The sequence below is a fragment of the Anopheles coustani genome, chromosome 3 (assembly GCF_943734705.1).
Source record: "Anopheles coustani chromosome 3, idAnoCousDA_361_x.2, whole genome shotgun sequence".
Taxonomy (NCBI): domain Eukaryota; kingdom Metazoa; phylum Arthropoda; class Insecta; order Diptera; family Culicidae; genus Anopheles; species Anopheles coustani.
Genome location: NC_071288.1, coordinates 45010050 through 45026238, shown reverse-complemented (window position 1 = coordinate 45026238; position 16189 = coordinate 45010050). Strand labels below are relative to the sequence as shown.

Genomic DNA, 16189 nt, shown 5'->3' with positions numbered 1-16189 from the left:
GGTAACATGTAAACGAAACAAAATAAAAACCCGCTAAATTTATTATATAAGTAAGGAATATTATAAACAAAAACCAACCAAACAGAACAAAACCACAAAATTCTAATAAAATTTACATGTTTCAAATAAACGTTAAATGTTTGCGACCAAATCAAACCAAAAGAGTAAGAAACACGAAAAGTTGAAACAAAAGAATAAACATTAATTAAACGAAGAGGTGTAACGATCCGAACAATTGTGTAGTAGAGTATATGATAGTATATCGGCAGCACACCGACGTAGTGACAGATCCTTTAAAAAATAACATTTAAAGTGGAAAAAAACACAACGCTAACTACTGCTCGTTCATTCAAACTTATAAAAATATAACAAAATATTATAAATTTAAACATAAAACAAAACAGGGGAACAGAGTATTCCCTGGGCTAAACCTGTTGTAATTATTGTAAACCTTGCATAAATCGGTAGCGGTAGGAAAGATTAAAAGAAAGTATTTAGTGGAGTGAAACGTCGAACGTGATGAAGTAAAACTCTTGCATCGTAACGAAGAAAGATAGGTACGGGGGCGAACAAGGGTGCGAAGATGGATTGGGTGAAAAGTATAGCAAAGAACTAATTAAAACTGTTATCTTTAAACCGATGTGTTGTACATAACCTAAGTAATGCAGAGAGGACAAACGTAACAAAAGGGAAGAAAAAACAATACAACCAAAACAAACCAATGAAACGAACAATTTGAAATAAAGACGATTGAAATATTTAACTTGGCGTATTTTTTTGTGGGCAAATATAAAGATTCAGGAAGATGCCACAGTAGCGAAAATCGTTCGCAGGAGCATTCTCTTTAATATTCGTATCAAAATGAAAAGACTTAAACATTAGTTTAAATATATGCTGAAAAAAATCGCTTACCTTCCAATCGTCTTCCAGAACAGTGATACACACGTCGATAACGGAACCACCGATGATAAGCTAAAGTGAAAGAATAAATAAATCAATCAATTGCAATTAAAGGTAAGTTCTTTCTGTACATTTTTTAGCTCATGTTTTGGTCATATTTTTCTGCATATGTAGGCGTAAAATATAAAAATTTATTCATTATGAAAAAATAATAAACAAAAATCTTAACTAACCGGAGCACCAACAGGTGATATTTTTGCAGCACTCTGGGTATCCTGAGTTTCTACTGTTGAACCATTTTCTATACGATTCAGTTCTACCGCAATCTCAGCAGCAACATGGGCATTATTTTTTATCAACGCCATATCTAGCAAATGAGAAGACAACATAAAACATATACATACTAACATGAAAACGCATATAATAGAAATGCTTACTTGCGTCAAGGCTTTTCCCCAGCGTCAACTGCGACACCGCCGACAAAATGAAGGGCGTTACCTCCTTGCCGTGAATTTGTTTCCGTTCCGCATCACGTAGCGCTTCGGCGATCACTTTGTCCATTTCATCGCTATCAAGCGCATACCGCTCTGGTATCGGGACACCGATGAGAATTCCGGAGCGCAAACCAAGCTTCCGATTGATGTGCAGCACTTTGGCAGCCGCTGTCGCATCGGGAAGATTGTACGGTGCCCTGGAACCGCTGGAGCGTGTATAGAAGGCGGGAAATTCGCGGTTTTCGCTGCCGTACGTTGCAACGCACACGCCCTGCGTTTCCTGTGGAGTATGTGAGACATTGAGGTTACCATGAGATGGCACATTAATAAATTACAAAAGGAACTTTTGCTGAAAATGACTGAAAATGTTTAGTAAGTTCGATTTCCTATCTTAAAGTATTAAAATCTAATCATGCAAACGATTATTGAAACCCCGAAAGGAACGAACCTATGAGAGTGCGGGAAAAGCAGGATGAATAATGGCGGATAATGAATTTCTCGAAAATCATCCAGAGCAAAGCAATAAATCAAAGGTAATGAAACGACTTTCCTCAATAGACTCGGTTAAAGTTATAATCGGTTCAATGGAACACAATGCGCGATTTGCAAGCTAGTGCTAAAAACAGAGCAATGGCGGTACACACCTACAGATGGCAGCGCTCCCAAAGGTCTCATAAATCATGAGCCACCTGCCAAATGTGCTCCTGGAAAGGAATCGCACAGCAAACCACCCACCCCCGGAAAACTCACCAGGTACTCCAGCGTTCGTGGGATGTCCAGAATCGATTTTACACCGCTCGAAACGACCGCCACCGGACAGCGTCCCAGTTCGATAAGGTCTGCTGAAACATCCATCGTCCGTTCACCCTCACGGTGCACACCTCCAATACCGCCGGTCGCGAAGATTCGAATGCCGACGGTCTGGGCAACCAGTAGCGTTCCGGCTACGGTCGTTCCGCCGTTAAGTCCCGCCGCCAGCACGTACGCCATGTCGCGGCGCGACGTTTTCACCGTCGCATTGCTATCGGGCTGAGCCAGTAAGCGTAGTTGATCCGCCCCAACACCTACCTTTATCCGTCCGCCTACAATCGCTATCGTGGCTGGAACTGCACCCTGAACCGAGACGAACGAACAAACGAATGATATTAGGTTTAATAAGCGAACATAGTATGGGCCAACCCTTGTTTTCCCAAGCTGCCGAAGAAGCGTTCCCATTTAAATACATCAGATTAAAATGAAACGAATGGAAACTGAACGCAGCACAAATCCAGGCTTGTGCAATACTCAACGCTGTCCCCCTCAGGTAGCCGAAAGCCTAGAGTGTAATTTTATTTCTTTTTTACAGGACAAATGAAGTGAACAAATCCATGCTTTAGAAAACATTTCCAATGCAATATACAGGAGGACACATCGCTTCCGCTGATGATGCAATTTAGCCTTAATTGAATACTGTGGTTTGGTTAGAGGCACGAGGACGTGCCCTTAATCTTGTGGCCTTCCACCAACACAATTCTCCTTTTCGCTATTTCTCTTCATTTGCTTCCACTTGTTCCATGCATCGAAATTCGTTTTAAGCTACCCCATTTGAAGGAAATGCTTAGCGTGTGTGGCCTCGAACATGGGACCATGCTCTGCACTGAGCCACCATTACGCCAGGCCAGCGATGTGGCGAGCGGGTTTGCGGTTTGCGGTTTTGGTAGTAGTTAAAACTCAGTTAGTAAGCAAACTGTCCCCGAACATGACATCCAATCGCATGTGCATGTTACACACTGCTGCTGCTGTGGGACATGCGGTTTAAAGGAACGAGTTGACCCATTCCCGCACCGGAAGGGTGTGCTAATTACATCGCAGGTCATCGAGGCTATGAAAACGAGGTATTTCGGTACGCTTGATTTTCCCACACGATTTTACTGGTTCTTTGTGCTCACCTGCTGGCGCACGATTTGCTCCACCTCCAGCGCCGTATCCAGGTTGTGCGGATACGGCATTCCGTGCGTAATGATGGTTGATTCTAAGGCCACTACCAGCTGGGGTGCTTGACGAAGGACATCGCGCACTTCCGGCATGATGTCAATCAGAGACGGACTGATGAAAGACAGACAGATAGCATCGTTTAGTTGACAGAAAAGCTACCGATAATATAAATTTAATATTCTCTCTTACCTTATTTGTCCGATACTATTCGCGAAGGGTTCGCTGCTATACCGGCGACAAAACCGCGTCATCAAAGTGGGTACACGGAACATTGTTTTGTTTAATATACTGAAACAAAAATCAAAGGAAGAAAATTAACATTACAATCCGCTCTCCATGATTTCGCTATTACATTTTTTAACATGAATATTAGTTATCGTTTAGCACAATAGTCACACACTTTCTTCTAGCTTGGCTTAGGTTTTAACTTCATTTGTTTTCTGGGGCACACATTTTACGGAAGTCTTTTCGGACACTCTACAAGTGAAAATAATATAAGTTTAAATATCCATGAGCTACTTGATTGGTTTTAGGAAAGAATCAGAACCTTTAATAGACATTCTATTTACAAGTCAAACGCTATAAAAAAAAGTTTTAGTGAGGAAATTTTATTTGCATTTTTAAGTACGATTTATTATAAGTAGATTAAAATGCTTTTAACTAAATTGGCCTTTATGTAAAAATCATCGGCCCAGACAATAACATCAAGCCTTTCAGAAAATCAACCTAATTAGAACTAGCAATCTATGATCAAACCAATACCTTCATAAGAGCAAACAAAACATTACAAATTTTAAAGTTCTTCACAGTTGAATTTTGAGAAAATCTACAGTGCCCATCAAAATGTTCAAAATCCTGCAGTTAGTATCTTTTGTATCATATTCCATTTCCTAATTCCTAAACAACACGCAACAGGTGCGCCTGAGATGGACATGCGCACTAACGCAACGGTACAAACACAGTTGGCTTCGGTCGTAACGCAGGCAGCGACCTCCATAGAAACGAAGATTGTTGATGCTCAATTGGAAAAAATGAAATTTGACGCAGTAGCACCGTTGCATAATTGCTACCAACGTTTTATTTTTGTCATACAGTTTTGAGCACGTACGATCTTTTATTGCGAACTTCAACGGGATGGAAGGATTACCGAAGCTACCTGGTAATGATTTTGCCAACCGGCTGCGCCAAAAGCATCACGTTCCGCAGAGCTTCAAGTACATCAACGGATACCCGATTCCGGTTCGTCCCGAATGTGGGCTCGGTGGCGAACGTTTGCATGAAGACTCGATCCAGTTCAGTGAGGTCTCGGGTGGAGGAAATGACACCGTCCTGTACGATCCTATCCTCACGTACGGCCGGGTGCGCCATCTGCCCGTGAAACCCTACCGGCCACACTTTGTGCTATACGATCAGAAAACGCTCAAGTTCAGTGCGTTTTTCCGGCAGGCGGTGCCCGAATCACCGCACGAAACGTTTCGCATCCGGTACGTAAACATCCTGTACTTTCTCGAGGATGACACGCTCACCGTGCTGGAGCCGGCGATCGAAAATTGTGGCTATCCGCAGGGTCGGTTGGTGCGTCGGGGACGCAAGCTGAAGAACGCCGAACTGGGTGAGTTTTACTGCTGGAAGGATCTGAACATTGGCATCGACGTTGAGATGCACGGATACGTCTTTCACATCACGGACTGCGACGCGTACACGAAGGAGTTCCTGCTGAGCAACGGTATCGAGCTAAACGAAATCGAACTGTTGCCACCCGATCCGGCCATGAACGAGCGCTCGATCAGCCAGCGGCAGTCGTTCCGCCATCACAAGATGTACCCGGTACCGGACGACAAGCTGAGGAAGTATCTCGAGTATCAGGGAAAGGTGTTGCAGTAAGTATTCTAACACACGAATTTTAGAAAACAACATAGATCTCAACGGGAATGCCTTTTATCAGCTTCGACTGTGTGCTGGATGAACGGGATCGTGAAGGTGGGGAACTGATGACCTATAAACTATTCTACTACCTAGAAGACGACACCGTTTCCATAAAAGAGTTGAAAGAGAACCAGGAAGGTCGGGACTACTTTCCGATGCTGCTTCGTAAACAGAAACTTCCGAAAAATTGGAAAGAGAATCCCGGTAAGAGATATTGTACCTAATTTTAGTATACAACATACATATAGAACTGTAAATCACGTTAGACAGAAAAAGGCAAGTCAAATTAACCTTCCTTTTTCAGTGTCACATCCATCGATTTTCTTGGAGAAAACAGACCACGAAGTTTCGGAGTACTACTCCCCGAAAGACCTGATCGTAGGCTCGACCATTTTTGTGTACGGTCGTAAGTTTCTACTGCTCGATTGTGACGGTTTTACACGCTGCTACTTCGAGAAAGCGCTCAAGATCATCCAACCGGACCGGGTTCAGCTAAGCGCTTCGCCGAAGCGTTCTCCGCGGCTCAAAATCCCCACGTACCTTGGCATCGGTACGCCGGAGGATTCGCTAGCCTCACACCACAGTCTAGTGCCCAAGAGCCCGAAGAAGGACGTCGTCACATATCTGGTGAACGTTAACAAATTCCTTCGCTATGGTTGCGTGCTCGATACGGCCCACCCGGAGGATCAGGTACGTCGGTTCGTGCTGAGCCTATCGCTGGCCGATGGGACTATTGGCATAATGGAATCGTCGATCGACAATTCGGGCATCCGCGGTGGAAGGTTCTTGTCGCCGCGCAAAATCTGGTTGCCCGGGTGCGATCCGAACGAACCCGACTACTACACGGCCAAGGATCTGTACATCGGTGCAACGATTGTGGTATTTTCACATCGGTTCAAAATCGTCAGTGCTGACCTGTACGTGTACCGGTACATGCAGGCACATCCGGAAATGTTTTCCTCTCAGACCATCGAAAGCGTGCGTAACTATATGCTCGCCGAGGGGCACCTCAGAGAGGATCTGCAGCAGGCCACGGATGAAGCGTACCGCAATATGGCGCCAGAAGGACCCGAGGGTGAACCGATGGATGAGGTGCAAAAACGATTGTCCGGATTTAAAGTAGACGGTGGCAGGGCTGGAACACCAGAGCTTGTCTGTGCTGCAGGATCACCGGGGCCACAGTATGAAAAGACTCACGTTTGTGGCGGCCAGGCAGAACATCCGTGCCCCCATCCGACCATCCCGGACGAGGAGATTCGTAAGGCGTATCATACCAATGAGCCAGAAGACCTAGCCATCCAGTCGTATCGTGTGCCCGAAAATTATCCATCTTCCCCTTCGCCTCCTAGATCGCCAATGTTGGAAGTTCAAGGAGGTGGCAAAAAAACGGTTCGATTCCAGGATGATTGTTAACGTACCTTTCGCCAAGCTGTTTGAAAAGTGCTTCCGCTATGGAACCGCCAAACGACGTGTTGCTCAAATGTCTTTAAGGATAACAACTTCACTCATACACTAGGACATGACACACACGCGCAGACACACACGTACACAATTTTCACACGCACACGCACAAATACACTTGCAAAAACACACAGCACACAGGATCAGCTGATTTGCACAGACTAGGCAAGTTTGTTTATCTACCGCATGCCGGTTTGCTAAAAAAATCAACTGTCAAATGAGTTGTTTTGAGATGAATGTCATTTTAGCACAGGGTGGCTCTTTAGACGAGTTTAGTTTGAATTTCGATTCGTTGCCCACTTTCCACAGTTTTCGCATACGTGTTAAATAAATTTGCTGGTGGTTTTACAAATTTATGGATATTGATTTGTGAGAAAATAATTATCATTCATAAATACTAGTAACCACGGTAGATGACGCCAATAATGGATAAAAAAAATTGCGCCGTCGAGATCTTTTGTACCGTTGCCAAGGACAACCGATATGGCCACAACAGATCCGGCAATATGGTAAAAGTAAAAAATGATCCATTTACCAAAACATACCTCATCCCATTGAAGTTCTAGTGCAGTGAAATGGATTTGGATAACAATAAATTTACTTTTGCCTCTAACGGCCCGATCGGATTTAAATCTTTAAGGGCCGGGGATACAAGTGAAAGGCAACCATTGCAGGATTTCGGTACTGATCCCATGCCATCACCAGGATGTACAGATGTTTCAACTCAACCAAAGGAAAGGAAAGAAATGGCCGTAAGTTTAAAATGACAAACCGTGGTAAAGGTTTGATGAAATAACTTCTTCTCGCCTCATATTCTGGCAGACTCAAACGATTAGTGCACCTCACAGCAAAAAGTATGCCACCTACGATGACTCCAAGCTTGTCTCGTTCATACGCAAGGTACAGCCCATTATGGAAGAGGAACTTTCTTACGGCATTACCCCGGTGTTTGATTTTAACGACAATCTTTACGAATCCTCCGACCGGTACCGGGTGTGTCGCCATCAAGAGCTAAGCCTCCGCCAACTAGATCCCGCACCAGGACCAAACAAGGATGTACAGAAACCATTTACTGCCGGGGCGGCCACATGGCTATCCGTGCTTACACGCGATGCACCCCTGCTGGCACTTGCATGCAGCGTAAACCACGAGGCCTGGTGCGAGCATTTCACCTCGGTAGTGACCATTTTCAGTCCACAGCGGAACCGCTACGGTGGTTCCGTGCAGTGGGCGGAATTGTGCAGCAATCCGGTAAAGGCGTGCATCGAGTCACTCGAGACGAATCCCTTCAACCGAGACATGTTCGCCGGTGGTACCGTTTCGGGCGACGTGTACATCTGGCAGTACGATCACGGGGTACGCAACGAACGAAACTCCTGCGCCGAGCTGCACTCCGAAACGACCGACTGTGGAAAGGTTGTCGACATGGCGTGGGCACGCTACAACGTGATGTCAAAGTCGGACAGCGCACTGCTTACGGCGCACAGCGAGGGAACCGTGATCCTGTGGCGTGTAGGGAAAACGGTTGTGAAGGACAAAATTTTTAAACTCTCCATCCCATCCGCATCCGGGGAAAGGGCAACGATTTTAACGCAAATATTAGCCACCTCTAATACGGAGTTTGTGGCCGGTTGTGCGGACGGTTCGTTACTGCTGTGCTCTACCACGCAGTTGATTCCCCTCGGAATGGCCGTCGGCAACACGGCGAGCGGGTCCGATCGATTCGTGACACCACCAACGGGTGGAAGTGGATCGACCTCGGGAAGCACATCTGCCGGAAAGGCGAACCACTTTTCACCGGGGACCATTGAGCTCAAGAGCCACTCGTTCGCCGTGACCAGCCTACAGAAGGTTGACCGAAATCGTCGCCAGGAATTGCTCATCAGCTGTGACCTCACAGGCGAGGTCTTTTTCCACGACATTACCGACACTATTGTAAGAAAAACACGTCCTGTCTTGTAGGAGTGGAAACCCAACATACTATTGATTTGTTTTTTCTTGTTTCCCAGAACTCTTCCCCGACGTTGATCATTAAAATGCCTCTTCCGTTTAAAACTCGCATCGTTTGCTCGAACGATACGGAGTTTATATTTTCTCCCACCGGCAGTGGCCTGCTGGAACTGTATCGCATCGGCACCGGTAAGGTAGATACCGTGGAACCTTCGTTGCCCTTGAAAGGAACACCAAACCTCATCAAAATGACCGCCAACGGGTAAGCCGTGGACGATACGGTTCTTTCAGCGCAAATTCACTCAAGACAGTTAATCTCTATTTATCGCAGAAAATGGTTAATCACTGGAACATACAACGGAACATTCATCATTTATTCGGTGACAACGGATTATTGAAGCGAAGCACCGTATCCTTTTGCTGGGATTGCTACACTTCCTATGACCCACCTAACTATGGAGACGACTTATTTTATCTATTTTATTTTTCTTATCCCCATTTTAAAACTTGTCCTCTATTTTAACCAATGTTTTTTGCTATAGAGATATATCTAAGAGATATTTGAAATTATTACATATTATCTGGAACCGATTAAAGTGGATCAAATTTCATATAAAATTTCGTATTCGAAACGATTTATAATTTCTATCCTATGAATCATTTTATTTTTAATTTTTTCCAAACCCTGTTTAATCGACGATAAAGTACCTCAGATACAAAATACTTAACAAGAAACATAAGATACTGGTGAATATAAATAAATCAACAGAAGATCATGTTTGTGTTGAACATTTATTTCCTTTTGTGTCTACAATTTATTAACATATTAAAATACACATTAAAATGAAATCGGCTTACAGAGTTTAAATCACTGATACTGTTGCCAACGAAAACAGAGTAAAAAAAAGTAGTGGACCGTGGTTCTTTTACTAAAAAATAGATAAAATATTGAGCTACTTTAAAAATAACAGGTCCATCCCAAAGTCTGTAAATCGTTAAATCAAATAATTTGGACATCGGTTTAACATTACTTAATACACTTAAATGCTCGGCGAAAGTTAGTTTTCCTCCCGATTAGCAACGGACGATGATCGCCGCGCAAGACGCACATCCGGTGCGGATAGTCCATGGCTGTGTCTTTCCAAGCTGCCAGACGACGACGAACTCAAGTGAACGGACGAGATGCGAGATTCACCGGAGAACAGATGGCCGAGCACGTCGGTCCGATTGTTGACGCCACTGTCGGCATCCTGCGGTCCACCGCCGCCACCGCCAGTGGCAAGTCTCGAGGAACTACTAGCGGTTGTCGATTTGCTCGCGACCGGTGTCGATGTGCGCTGTACGTTATTGTTCGACGTTGTTCCGAGTAGTTCTCTTTCTGCCGCACTCGATCCGCCGGCATCATGGCTCGACGTGTGCTCCAGATTGCTGATGCTCAGTAGCGATCGCAAAAGTGCACTGTGCGACCCCGGACTCGACGACAGCTCGGACGAGGACGTAAGCGACTGGAGGTCCGATTGTGTCCGAATCATCAGCTCGCGGGCGATAAATTTGGCTAGATTCGGCGGCTTCCCTGAGTCACCGTTGCGGGAGTCGTCATTATCGTCGTTGTTGGTGCCATTGAGGTTATTGTGGCCCTTCAATTCCGTTAGAGAATATGATGAACTGGTTGAATTGTCCTCTTGTTGCTGTTGCTGGGACAGCCTTTTATGTTCGTGATTCTTTTTCAACATGGTCGAAGCCCACGAAAGTTTGAGAACATTTTCAAGATCGTGCCCAAGCGCAACGAGATCGAGTGGCGGTTGGCTTCGTTGGATGCCGGCTGGATGGTTTCGCTTATCACTATCGTCTCCTTCGGCCCCCCTTACTGCAACCTCGGACAGCGGTGTCGATCGGTTCGAGTCGTCCAGTGACTGATCGAACGGTTTTATTATAACATTGAACTTTTTCAACTCCGCCACCACATCCGGCAGGGAACCATCGGAAACGTTCGACTGACTCTTCTCCACCCGCGAATCCTCCGTTATGTCGAACGATGGGGCGGCACCGGGAAAGTTTCGATACTCCAACCTCTCCGGTTCACGCTCCTCCGTCAAATCCAAGCGAAGTCCCGTTTCATTGACGATCGGTTCTTCGGTTTGCTCCAGGTCCATCCGGGCTCCCGGTGAACCGGTGTTGGTCCCTTGCTCTGCTCGCACGTACTCCTCGTAGTTAGGAAACCGATCGTATCCGATGTTAGGAGAGGACGGTTCAACAAGGAGCAGTTTATTGCGCGCCTCAATCAAAAGCTGCTCCTTTGCCGTGTCCGATCGTTCACCGGCCACGGACAATGATGACACATCGTACACCTTGGAGGTGGAGGGCACGTGAACAGCAGCCGGGGTATCGACTTCAAGAATGGTTGACAGCTCGTGCACCGGTACCTCCAGGTCTAGCTGCGGACTGTAGCGAGTGATGGCCACGGGTGGTGGCTTTCGGGAGACCAACACCGGCGGTACGCTAGAGGGAGTTGCTGCTGACAGATGCAATCTTCCTGCCAAGGGTGGGACCGGTTTGTGAATATCCTTCAGGAACGGTTCGAAGGGAGGCGGTTCCTTCGCCTGGCTACACTCTTCCGAGGGGCTTTCCCTTATATCCGACGCAGTTAGGGGACGAGACATAGCAATACCGCTGTCCTTGCTGAGCCCGATCTGTTTCGAGGAGAAAATATTATCGATCTCCTCACTCACCGGATCATCGAGCGCGGGAACCGGTGGACCGGGCGATGGTGACGCAACAGCTATACTCTGAGCCTCTTTCGAGGTCTGCTCCATCAGTGTCGGCCTGCTTGCAACTCCTGCTGCTGTTATCGTCGCCGGGAGGTCCATGTATTTCGTCGATTCTTGCTGATCGAGCGACGAAAGACTGTCCTCGATCAGGCGGCGCTTTTCCTCCCTCACCTGGTTGATCATCTGCGAGAGTTCCGTGATGCGCTGGCTGCAGCGCTCGGTAAGCTGTGAGTAGCGGTCTAGGATTTCCTGCTCCTCTCGATCGCTTAGGTTGATAATCTCCACGTGGCCCTGAGGTGTGATTATTTTGGCCACCTTCGGTGAAGCGTCGCGTTTGGGAGATTTCAAAATCGATTTCAGGGATGCTTCCTTGGTCACGATTCGGTTACTACCATGGCTAACGGATGGTCCGGCATCCGCGGGAGAATTCAATACCGCAACCACGGGTGGATCTGCAACCGGAGGGTGGGGTTGTGCAACTGGTGGTGCCAATGGGAGAACACCTTCCGACACATCTCTTTCGTGACGTTTCTTTTTCGTCTTCACTTTCACCAACGCTGGACGCACGTTTTGATCGTTCACCTGTTTTGCTTTCATCCCCTTCTCCCTTTTGCGAAGCGTTCGCATCCACACATCCTCTACGCGGCTCACGTCGTTTGGATCACCGTCTATTGAAGCCATCCGACGACTGTCTTCACTCGAACCGACGGACTGATCTGTTGAACGCTTAAGTGTTTCGTCGATCTCCTGCAGGAAGTTGTAGTTCTCGTCGATGAACTTCCGCAACCGATCCATTCGATCAGACTCGTCACTCACCGGGCGACCAACGCCGTTACCGACATTACTGGTTACATTTACCACCGACGCGTTCGGGGTCGATACGGTGGTCGAACTTACCCCTAGCTGATCGATCGACTGCCGGGACATTCCAAGTAGGCGTTGTATGTACTTCACAAGCTGTGGGTTTAAGTTAGCCTGCTGATTTTCTGTTGGATGTGGTTTCGCGGAGGTCTTCGGTATCGGGCTTCTTTGCAATTGATGCTTTGGAGCAACGGGTGGTTGCTCCTTGTCCTTGACTCCCGCTGGCCCTTGCGCCAAGATAGTGTTGATTTTTAAACCACCAATCTTCGGCGGAAGCTCCCGATAGACGGTGGACGTTGTGGATGTACTGCCAGGGGAGAAATCCATCTCCACCACGCGTTTGATAGGACCTTTTTTCGTACGTGCCGTAGCTTCCTTGGTTATCGCCATAGGTTGCTCTTTTTCTACTATTTTTTCTTCCCTTGCCGGGGTTTCCATTGTCTTCACCGGTTCGACGGGAACCACCACCTTAGGTGCTTTCTTGCTAGGCAACTTTTTCTTGTGTTTCTTTTTCGATGGCGTTGATTTATCGTTAACCGTGATGATGATTTTGACCGGCACCGAATCACCCCCGGCCCGCTCTGACTTGTCCTCTCCACCTTCCATGCTGCAGCTCGACGTTGTTGCCGATGGTTGCTCCTTCACTTCGACCAACTTCTTCTGTCCACGCGTTTCCGCTTGTACCGTCGCTGCCGTCGCCTTTTTATCCCGCTTCGACGCACTCTCATCATCCCGCTTCTGTTTATTCTTCTGCAGCTGGGCCATTTTGTCTCGCAACTGTCGCTCCAATTCTTCCACCTCACGCTCTCGCTTCTGTAACAACCGCTGCTGCTCGAGCAATTCCTCCTGCCTCCGTTTCATGCGCTCCAACTTCTCGACCTCGGTGTTTTTCTGCATCGAGGCACATAATTCTTCTACACCACCACCAACATTCACAATATCAATCGGGTCCGGCCTCCGTTCCTTTGCCAGCTCTTCCGCCAGCAAACGGCGCTGTTCGTCCAGTTGCTCCAACAGTTCCTTCAATCGATCGATTTTATCCCCCGTTCCTTCACACTCCCCCCGTCTACCATCACCTGTCGGTAACGGGATTCCCGGTCGTTCGAAAGTACCCAGCACGATCGAAGCGCAGCTGTCGGACGAAACGTTCTGACCGGCAGGGCCACCCGTGCTCGCCGGCGCGAATGTGTCCGGCCGCATTTCGGCCACATTTACCATGGGTGGGCGCGTACCAGATCGAGCGCGCTTTCGGGCGTCGTTGGATGGTTCCGTGTGCACTACGGGGCATGTTACTAGGGCACGCTGCTGCAGCAGGCTCTCGATCGCTTCGTTGGCCTTCTTCTGGCGTGCCTCGGCCTTTTGCTTGATAACGGCCTCCGTTGGGATGGTTTTTGTTGGCTAAAATTTTAATAAACATTTAGTGTTCAACATATAAAATGAAGCAAACGTCATGATAATGGCTATTCTAAGAGCGACAAAACATGTTATGGCCTAAATTAACAATTGTGAAATAGGAATCTTTGGTGGCCTGAAATGTTCTGTCTCAATTTGAAAATGATTAAAAATAATGTTTCTTACCACAGCCAAACTTTTCAATTTATTCTCCGATCGGGTTAGGTTATCCAGTTCTTTCGATAGTTTTTCATAGTCTTTTCTTGTTTGTTGTTTTTCCAGCGCCGGTTTAGTGCGATCCACAGTCATTCTAAGGAATAAAAAAAACAATATTCGATAATTCGATCGATAAAGGAAAGTATTAAAAAACGGTAACAACACAAAGCTTCAGCTAGTTATCCTATACCTTCTGGCAGCGACAAGCTCCTGTTGCAGCTTCTCGTACCGATTCGCTTCCTCCATGGCCGTCGGATCGTTACCCCTGCGTTCTTCTCGGTGCACGAACGCAGTCGGTTGATCGTACTCCTTGGTGAACCGAGTGTTGTAATCATAGTATTGCACCTTCGTACTGGCACCGTACGATGCAGAGGATGTGCTCGACTCGGGAACGACACCGGTTGGTAGAACGGCTTGTCCGCGCTTCAGTGTTGTTTTGCTGTCCATCTGATTCTGCTGTACTGGCGATACTTTCGGTTGCTCCACGAGCTTACGAGGACGAACTTTTCGCGGTGACCCATCACTAGCCAGCGGAGGTGGAGCTAGCCCACCAAGTGGCCGATGATCGTCCCTCGTGAGAACTGTACTTGTGGGAAAAGAAAGTGTGTTTTCACTAGTGTCATCAAACTGTACCGCTTTCTGTGTCCCATAGTTTGCGCCGTAGAGTGCAGCAGTGGTGGGTCTGTGATGTGTCGCCTTTTGGTGCCCGACAGTCGATTCATCGTGGTGTTCACGAGATTGTTGTTGCTGCTGGCGACGCTGTTGTATCAGTTCCGTTATCTGCGTGAAGGGTTGCAGTCGCTGTCTTGGGGGCGGTCTCTCCGAAGGTCGAATGTCGCTCGGTGAGGTAAATGCAGACGCACTGTAGTCCTGTCCTGTACTAGGAATGTTTTCCTTATTCCCCATACCTGGACAGTAGAGCTCATCTTCCGAATCGGATACCTTGGTTTCGATTCCTACCGTCGGTAAGCATCGTCCAGCAGATTGTTCTCTTCTACTTCGGAACTGTTCGTAAGGACTCATCGTTGGTTCCGTCGAGGAAACTTCGTGCCTCACCACCGGAATCGCGTCACGCACTGGCTCCAGTTTCGGCTCGGGTATGCTAGCCTGAACGGCGATCGATTTCGCCGGCACGTACGGTTTCTTGTGCGCTTTGGCCTCCTTTAACGCTTCCTTCCGTTCCCGTTCGCGTGCCGCTGTTTTTTCCGCTTTTCTCCCTCGCTGCAGCGCAACCGCCTGTTGAGTGGCACGTTTCTCCTCGAACCACACGGCACACTCTTCAGCCGCTTCGGCCGCTTTGTGCGCCTCGCCCACCTCCCCAATGCAGCGCGCGTACTCATCCTGCAGCTGGCGTACTTGTTTGCGCTTCCACGCTTTCACCTCTTCCCGCTTGGTTCGCTCTATTTTGGCCAGTTCCGTTACCTTTGCCTGCTGATAATTTTGGCGCACCTTCGCGGCCAACTCCTTCGATTGCTGACGAACCTGTAAAACGAAGGGAACCGATTAAAAGACCCGAAACGCACTTGACATGACCCTTCGCATTACGTCACTATCGACAAGTGACCAAACACTTAAAACGAGGTCACTGGCCATCACCACGCGAGACGCAGTGTTTTGGTCAAAGCAAAAACTACCTGCACAAGGCGTCGGATGCGAAGCTTCTCGTTGGCATCCTTTCGGACGGCATCGAAGTCCGACAAAGGATTTGTGGTCACTTCTGGCGACGGTCCTGGACCGATCTCGTGCACGGTAACGCTAACGGACATTATGATGCGTACGTGCAGGTGTACCGAGCAGGACGCCGCAATTTATTACGCGCTACTCCACCGTCCGCGGATCGGAAGCATCAACCTTTTCACACTCGCAGAAGCAGTAGCACACACTGTTAATAACACATGCACGGGTTTTTGCTGCCGTATAGGCACATTTCGGTGTTCACACTTTAGAGTTCCTTTTTTGTGGCGCTATGTTTAATGTTTACACTTTTCTGCTGCCATTGTTTCTCGTTCCGTTTTACACCACATTCGCTGCTTTCAATAGATTATCACAAAGCAGCCGTTGATAATTCAAGCATAGTTTGACAGTTTGGTAGTGGTTCCCTTGTTTACTGCGAGAGGCGCTGTTGTAGCAGCACAGAATTTCAAATTACGCATAGTTGAACTCTGCTGGACTGACAGGGCCAACAGATTAAACTTTAGCGGCTTTTTGATTAAAAAAGTTATTATTCTAGAAATTATAAACATAACA

At 47.3% G+C, this 16189-nt stretch overlaps 4 protein-coding genes across 4 annotated transcripts in view; 2 read left to right on the top strand and 2 right to left on the bottom strand.

Annotated features, from left to right (window-relative positions):
* LOC131272158 (uncharacterized) overlaps window positions 1-6923 on the bottom strand; it is a 188747-nt gene extending 181824 nt beyond the window's left edge. The window contains exons 1-7 of the mRNA XM_058273799.1: window positions 6713-6923; window positions 3558-3656; window positions 3323-3479; window positions 2145-2507; window positions 1338-1674; window positions 1134-1267; window positions 913-972 (exon numbers count right to left, since the gene is read on the bottom strand). Coding sequence (XP_058129782.1) covers window positions 913-972; window positions 1134-1267; window positions 1338-1674; window positions 2145-2507; window positions 3323-3479; window positions 3558-3640 — 1134 coding nt within the window. The 5' untranslated portion in view covers window positions 3641-3656; window positions 6713-6923. The remainder of the gene's footprint in view (window positions 1-912; window positions 973-1133; window positions 1268-1337; window positions 1675-2144; window positions 2508-3322; window positions 3480-3557; window positions 3657-6712) is intronic.
* Window positions 4503-6707, top strand: LOC131261947 (EF-hand domain-containing protein 1-like). The gene is made up of 3 exons (XM_058263826.1): window positions 4503-5248; window positions 5314-5498; window positions 5599-6707. Exons 1-3 carry the CDS (start codon window positions 4503-4505, stop codon window positions 6705-6707), a joined length of 2040 nt encoding a protein of 679 aa, XP_058119809.1.
* A 407-nt stretch (window positions 6924-7330) lies between the features above and the next one.
* Window positions 7331-9103, top strand: LOC131272162 (uncharacterized). The gene is made up of 4 exons (XM_058273810.1): window positions 7331-7507; window positions 7578-8690; window positions 8765-8967; window positions 9037-9103. Exons 1-4 carry the CDS (start codon window positions 7331-7333, stop codon window positions 9101-9103), a joined length of 1560 nt encoding a protein of 519 aa, XP_058129793.1.
* A 385-nt stretch (window positions 9104-9488) lies between these two features.
* LOC131272154 (uncharacterized) lies at window positions 9489-15755 on the bottom strand. Its single transcript, XM_058273795.1, has 4 exons — window positions 15577-15755; window positions 14133-15424; window positions 13913-14036; window positions 9489-13732 (listed from the first exon to the last, which is right to left on the bottom strand). The coding sequence occupies exons 1-4, from the start codon at window positions 15706-15708 to the stop codon at window positions 9764-9766; spliced, it is 5517 nt and encodes a 1838-aa protein (XP_058129778.1). The 5' UTR covers window positions 15709-15755; the 3' UTR covers window positions 9489-9763.
* Between the last annotated feature and the right edge of the window lie 434 nt (window positions 15756-16189).

Coding starts and splice junctions, on each gene's coding strand:
- LOC131261947 (XM_058263826.1), top strand. CDS start 4,503: ATGGAAGGATTACCGAAGCTACCTGGTAATGATTTTGCCAACCGGCTG. Junction 5,249..5,313: donor TATCAGGGAAAGGTGTTGCA/GTAAGTATTCTA, acceptor GCCTTTTATCAG/CTTCGACTGTGTGCTGGATG. Junction 5,499..5,598: donor AAATTGGAAAGAGAATCCCG/GTAAGAGATATT, acceptor TTCCTTTTTCAG/TGTCACATCCATCGATTTTC.
- LOC131272162 (XM_058273810.1), top strand. CDS start 7,331: ATGGATTTGGATAACAATAAATTTACTTTTGCCTCTAACGGCCCGATC. Junction 7,508..7,577: donor AGGAAAGGAAAGAAATGGCC/GTAAGTTTAAAA, acceptor ATATTCTGGCAG/ACTCAAACGATTAGTGCACC. Junction 8,968..9,036: donor ATCAAAATGACCGCCAACGG/GTAAGCCGTGGA, acceptor TATTTATCGCAG/AAAATGGTTAATCACTGGAA.
- LOC131272154 (XM_058273795.1), bottom strand. CDS start 15,708: ATGTCCGTTAGCGTTACCGTGCACGAGATCGGTCCAGGACCGTCGCCA. Junction 14,037..14,132: donor GAGCTTGTCGCTGCCAGAAG/GTATAGGATAAC, acceptor TTTATTCCTTAG/AATGACTGTGGATCGCACTA. Junction 13,733..13,912: donor AATTGAAAAGTTTGGCTGTG/GTAAGAAACATT, acceptor TTAAAATTTTAG/CCAACAAAAACCATCCCAAC.